Source organism: Sycon ciliatum, chromosome 9, assembly GCF_964019385.1.
Source record: "Sycon ciliatum chromosome 9, ocSycCili1.1, whole genome shotgun sequence".
NCBI classification, from domain to species: Eukaryota; Metazoa; Porifera; class Calcarea; order Leucosolenida; family Sycettidae; genus Sycon; species Sycon ciliatum.
In genome coordinates, this window is record NC_088651.1 from 10,256,910 (window position 1) to 10,263,377 (window position 6,468).

Consider the following 6,468-nt stretch of genomic DNA (forward strand, 5'->3'; position numbering starts at 1 on the left):
GTATACGGTTTATGTGATGTGCACTCTTTTGAAGATGGTCAGCCTGACATGACATGTACACAGTCGTATTGTGTGCATTTCCTCAACCAAGTTATTATTAATTTTTATGGCCACACATCGCGTACCGGTAGACTAGTAGTAGTATCTGAAGCTGAGCGTCAGTGCAGTGCAGTCGGCCTTCGCCAGGATTTGCACCGTGCCGCCACGTCTTGCGCAGAACCCTTCCCGGTCCCGGAGTTATCCATCGGCCGGAGCGCTGCTGAGCCTGCTAAGTAACTAGTACTAGCACATCGCAGAACTGTCGCCTCCTTGTCCTAGCTGAGCACTGTATTCTGAATACCAACAACCAGATAAGAATTTGAAGGCAGTGCCTCGATAACTCCGGGAGAAATGGGGGCAGACTACTCTCAACTCGAGTATGAAACAGGACCAGGTAAGAGATCGTGAATGCGTCGCTTGTTCTGAACTGGCAACAGCAATTCCAGATGAAACGCAAGAATTTGTAAGCGGCTAGCGCTAGCTATCTGTCCGTGATTTTATGGTTATTTTTACGAATGGGACCGGTATCGCTAGCTCTTCCTTTTGCAGTACTTCGCTAATAACGACTGCGGATATAACGACATAATTTTCATGCCCGGAGCAAAGTCCCATCCAACTGTGACACATAAAATTAATTATAATGAGACTTCGGATATAACGACACTTCGCGAATAACGACACTTTTCTGATGCCCCGCCGAGTGTCGTTATAAGCCAAGTTGACTGTAGGTAGACCCAGGTGCTCGAAGTCCGTACATGGTATCCTAAGTTCGTACGCCCATAATTTCATGTTCTGTTATTGTATTCGACTCAAATATTTTATGGAGGGGACAGTGTGGTATGTTCTCCTCGCGTACCAATTTTCAGGGATCTACGATCAGCAGAAGTCCCATACCACGGGAGTGGGTTTTCGAGTGTCCATACGAAATACAAATTGGGTTACATTTCATGCAAAAATCAACTTTGCCAAGACCGATTTCGAACGGACACAGCGTCAAACAGACCTTCACTCAATCATCAAGAGCCAGCTTAGAGCTGACAATGGCCAGAGGAGAAGAATTTACAGAGAACCACCAATCCTTGCAGAAAGGTTGACACTCCTGGCATCTCCACCACTGTTTTCCCGCGGTTTTCACAGCGCAGCTGCTTCTTCTCTGAGCCGACTAAAAACAGCTTGCATTTCGGCAACAAGCTACGCTTTTGCAAGAAATACCGGTGGAGGCACATGCCAAACATATCCCTTCGGTGCTTTCGTCGTAACCGAGGGATTGCAAGTTAGCAATTAGCAGAAATATGTGTGTATTTCGAGTCACCTCTGATCAGTACGGACTTAGAGTACCCTCTGCGACACCAAAATTTGATATGAAAAATGAGCGAACTCCAGAGAAACAGATCGGATCGAAAGATGGCCTGGTTCAATCGAGCCTAGCCTCAAAACAAACTTGGACAAGATACCTTCCATCCACGAGCAGGATTCTGGCAAGTGATCATTGCTAGTGTGAGTTTCAGCTCGGCAAACACACACTGTAAACGTGTACGGACTTCGAGCACCTGGGTCTACTAGTCCTGTCCACAGACATAGCCATAGGCATAGATACTGTGACATGTATACAGCAGGGTTCTAGCCTGGTAAAAATAGTAGGGGGGGACAGTTACCCCGTCACCCATTGTTCCATTTTCTAAAAAGTAAAAGTGTCTTGCCATGCCAAATGCAACGTTCTGCGGCAAACCCCCGCAGCCACACAAATGTGCCGTTGTGACCCCTCTAATAGTGACTAGAGACTGCATTTTCGTTGAATGGCATGAGAAGACACAAACATCGAGAAATGAGTAGGGGGGGGGGGGGGGGTAGGGGGTGCTGCACCTCCTACCCCCCCCCCCCCTCCATTGGCTAGAACCCAGGTACTGTGCTGGCCAAAGACATCCAACCTCATGAATAAAATAGCACTGCCGGGCGCTGCACAACCCTAGCACTGCCGGGCGCTGCACAACCCTAGCACTGCCGGGCGCTGCACAACCCTAGCACTACACGCTCTGGTCTGTGAACTCGAACGCGTCGCTACTGTATTTATGAGGTTGGATTTCTGTGGCCAGCACTGTGTGATCTACTGGCCCTGTGCCTGTCCCCGGGGAAAATTGCGGAAAAAAATCGCAAAAAACGCTGCAAAAAACGCGGCATAATATGGCATAATTTGCGGTGAATTTGCGGTAAATATGCGGTGAATATTATTGACATCATCTCGCGGCGGCAAGTTTGCAGTTGATATGAGGCAATTTTCAGTGAGTATGTAGTGAAATCAATCAGTTACAAGTCTCTGGTGTAAGCGCTCGTCATATTTGAGTACAAAGCCGCCACGATGAGACGTTGCTGACCGAACAGTGCACTGTGTGTACGTGTAGTGCAACAGAAAAGTTCAAAAAACGCGGGAAAATCGCGGAAAACGCGGTCTTTTAAAAAATCGCAAAAACGCGGAAAAAAACGCGGCCGCGGAATCGCAATTTTCCCCGGGGACAGCCCTGTGCATGTGCTGGCCAGGGCCATAGGCTGTGCACAGGCTATTGCCAGTATTGGACGATGTAGCAGGCGGGGTCGTAGGCCGATCTGGCTCATGCCATGGCAAGCATGCCGCTTGGGTAATCCGGTAGAGTACTGCTGAGTCTGTTATGTCGGGGCTACCTGTCGTAATATCTGGACTCTATTATGCGTACACTACTGTACACTTATGACTGTATGCGTTGCATGCTGTCTGTACGTCACACAGGCCGTTTCCCGTAGGCCAGAACGTTGATGTGCTTCACTGGCTCGGGGACTTCTCTTGTTTTGGGACTTACCTACTGGTTGTGCATTTCTTGCTCCTCATTAGTTTACTCGTCCATGTCTCCTTGTCCATATTGAGAATAATACTACACTACCGACCAGGGTAGCTGGGGTTACCAGCCTCCGTAGACTAAGTCAGGGTCTGGGTCCCGGGGCTGGCGGTCTGGGTATTGCGGCATGCGACCGGTGTGGCCCTAGCTGGGACCCCAGTTAGTCACTGGCCAAGTGACATGATCAGCGCCGCTGCACCGACCCAGCGGACAGTGTTGAATACTCTGCAGGTTGTGTGTGTGTGTGTGTTCTACCGGATGTTCTGCCGCGACGCCGTGATACTACCCCTTTGTTCCCCTCCTCGTGAGAGCAGCTTAGCCGTTTAACGGCAGCTGTTTGTCAAGGTGTGTGTGTGTGTTTGTGCGTGTGTGTGTGTGTGTCATGTGTGTGCAGTTTCGCCATCGCGCACATCCACGTCCAGCGATGACTCCCGCTTCGAAGTGTCTGGCACCATGCAAGACTGGATGGTTGTCACGTCCAAGAACACCCTGGACGTTGAGGATCGTGTGCTGCACTTCAACCCGGCAACGAGTCGTGCAGTTTGCGCAGGTGAGCATCGCCAGTGCTTGTCCGACAATGCTGTGTTGATCGTTGTCATGGTGTTGCAAACTTGCCATGTTAAATCAGCCATTTGGTGTGGACCAGGCTAACATTAGTGGCAGTCAATTCGTCAGCCTTGCAAGCCGTTGAATCATCGGGTGTAATCAATCCCAGCACAAGTTGCTAATACTAACACTAACACTAACGCATACACACACACACGCACGCACACACACACACACACACACACACACAGACACACACACTAACACACACACACACACACACACACACACACACACACACACACACACACACACACACACTAACTCACTAACACACTGCCGTCTTTAAACTGTGCACAGGTGTGGGTTACTCGCTGAACAAGGTGATGAAGAGGTCGGACCTGGGGGAGTCGGCCGAGAAAGATCCAGTGCGTCTGTACTCAATATTGCGTGATCCTCTCGGCTTGCCGGCTAATCATGTGGAGTACTTGACGTCGAAATCGTCGGAATACCCAGCCACCATGTCTAACTTGGTTGACTACATCTCCGACGCTGCTGAAAAGGTCAGTGACAAGAACCAAATACAACAATGTGTGTAAATAATACTCTAACCGAATTTCGCAGCAAAGTGGGTCTTGCAGTGGTGACCTGTGCAGTGTGTGTGTGGTGCCGTGCGTATAGTGATTGCCGTTGCATTGTCTTTCTAGTAACTGTCTCATCCAAGGTATGTCAGTAGGTGGTGTCGCGAGGGATTGTAGATGCCTCACAGGTGTCACATGACCAGGTGGGGAAGCAATATTGCATAGTTCCAACTCCAGTGAATCCTTACAGCAATGGGTCACATGACCTTGACCGTATTAGTTCCAACTCCAGGCAATCCTTTCATCAATAGGTCACATGACCTCAGCTATATTGGTTCCAACTCCAGTGAATCCGCCCTGCAACAATGGGTTATACGTCAGTCAGCCATGTCTGCTCCAACTCCAGTCAATCCTTTCCTGCATCAACTGTGGGTCACATTTTTTGTCTCTGACGGAAATGTATATTGGTGTGTGTGTTTTGTCCGAAGTACGTTATACTGTAGTTTCACTGCATGCTGATCAGACCGTACGGCGAAGAATACTGTAAAAGCCATATATATAACGAAGTGCTAACTCTAACGAGTTAACGAGGAGAAATCTGTCGTTATAATAGAAATCGTTATACAGAAATCGGTACAAATCATATACTGTCCTTTTGAGCGTTGAGAATAAGTGAGAATCGTTACCTTTGGTGCACGTAAACTGGTCAATTTTGGGAAATCGTTATATATGCGCCTCGTTAGAATAATGGCTTTTACAGTAGGTCGGCGGAGCTCCCTAGACCTCACCACCACTGCCACGATTCAGGTTGTGCATGCTTCCCCTAGCTGCATCTCATGTTTGGCATTTTTAAAAGTGGTCTTTGTAAAATAAAAAAATAAATATGGATGGAGAGCAATAATACTCATAAAAAGGACACACTTCAGGCTCATTACAAACATCTTGAAAGTTTTTGTCTTCACAAGTATACTTTCAAGCCTTCTCATCAGGTGAAATACAGGCAAGGGAAAAGGAACAGGAACAGTGGATTAAATACAGTAAGAAGGTGGTAAAACAGCGCAAAAAGAAAGAAAGAAAGAAAGAAGATAGCTAAAGTAAACAGCGAAAATTGCAATAATGACACAAAGGTGCAAATGCGAGAAAACTCAATAAGCGCGACATGTAGTGCGACAACAAGAGACAACCACTGGACATACATGTAACTAACGAGGTTTTGACGACCTACCTAACAGCCTAAGTGTGAATTTGATTTGTTTCTGCTTGCAAAGGTTGGGTTTCCTTGTGTGGATGTATACAGCTTCCAAAACATTCAGCAATCTAGCACTGCGTACACGTGACACAATCGAAAAACAATCATCCGAATACACAGCACGACAATCAGGATGCTCAAACAAATGACTAGCAATGGACGACTCATACTTATCAGAACTAACATCAGAACAATCAGCATGTGCGGTGGACACATCCGATTTCACATGGCTAGTCGAGTGGACCCTAGCCGTTGCCTCTGTCTGTGCTTTAGTCGCTGCCATCGCCGCCGTTGCCGATCTTGTCATTCTTCTGGTTGATGCGGTTCCTGTCACTGCCACGCACGTAGGTGTCTTGTCCGGTTGTTTTTCTGGTGGTCTAGTTAAATGGATGGAGAGCCAAGGATTAAAATTCAAAAAGAGGACCAACAGTTTTGTGCTAATTGTTGCACATTTTTGACTCAACAGTATTCTGCTTATAACCGTTAGTGTTGGACAAAACGGATAGCTTGTAAACTTTTGCTCCTCTTTTTGAAAAAATAAATAAAAAATAAAATAAAATGCTGATGTACAGTGCAGTGCAGTGCTCAATGAAATCCAATCAAGTGAGTCAATGCCATGCCGGGTGCTGTGTCGCCTTAGACCAGTGCTGCAAACACTGGGATGTGTACTGGTGCCAGGCGCTGTACAGCCCTACAATTATAGACCTGCCAACACTGGGATGGTGTACTGGTGCAGGGCACAAATTGGATTCTTCTCCCGCTCGGATTTCATTGAGCAGCACAGTGTAACTTATGTGAAGCAACTTTACTGCCGGGATACACAGCCTGCCAGAAAGTCACTGACGTGACCCGGCAATGCTGTGTGTGTTCACGTGCCTTGGCGATGTCGTGTGTTCACGTGCCTTGGCGATGTCGTGTGTGTTCACGTGCCTTGGCGTTGTCGTGTGTGTTCACGTGCATTGGCGATGTCGTGTCGTGTCTGTTCACGTGCATCACAATCATGTGTGTCTAGGTCGGCGAAGACGGTCTGCTACTGGTGTCCTTCTCCGGTCACGGACAGGTACGCGAGAACCCGGACGGCTCTAAAAGCGGCTTGCTGGTCACGGCCGACAACTACGGCTCAACCACCGCCAGTGTCCTCACTGCCCGCCATATCGAGTTGTCACTGAAGAAGTGCAAGGCAAGG

The 6,468-nt window shown here is 48.0% G+C and overlaps 1 protein-coding gene across 1 annotated transcript in view; it reads left to right on the top strand.

Moving 5' to 3' along the window:
* The window catches only part of LOC135825084 (uncharacterized), a gene marked incomplete in the record, with an annotated part of 23,146 nt that continues 16,678 nt past the window's right edge, over positions 1-6,468 (top strand). The window contains 4 exon segments of the mRNA XM_065337823.1: positions 1-433; positions 3,301-3,456; positions 3,813-4,015; positions 6,295-6,467. Coding sequence (XP_065193895.1) covers positions 391-433; positions 3,301-3,456; positions 3,813-4,015; positions 6,295-6,467 — 575 coding nt within the window.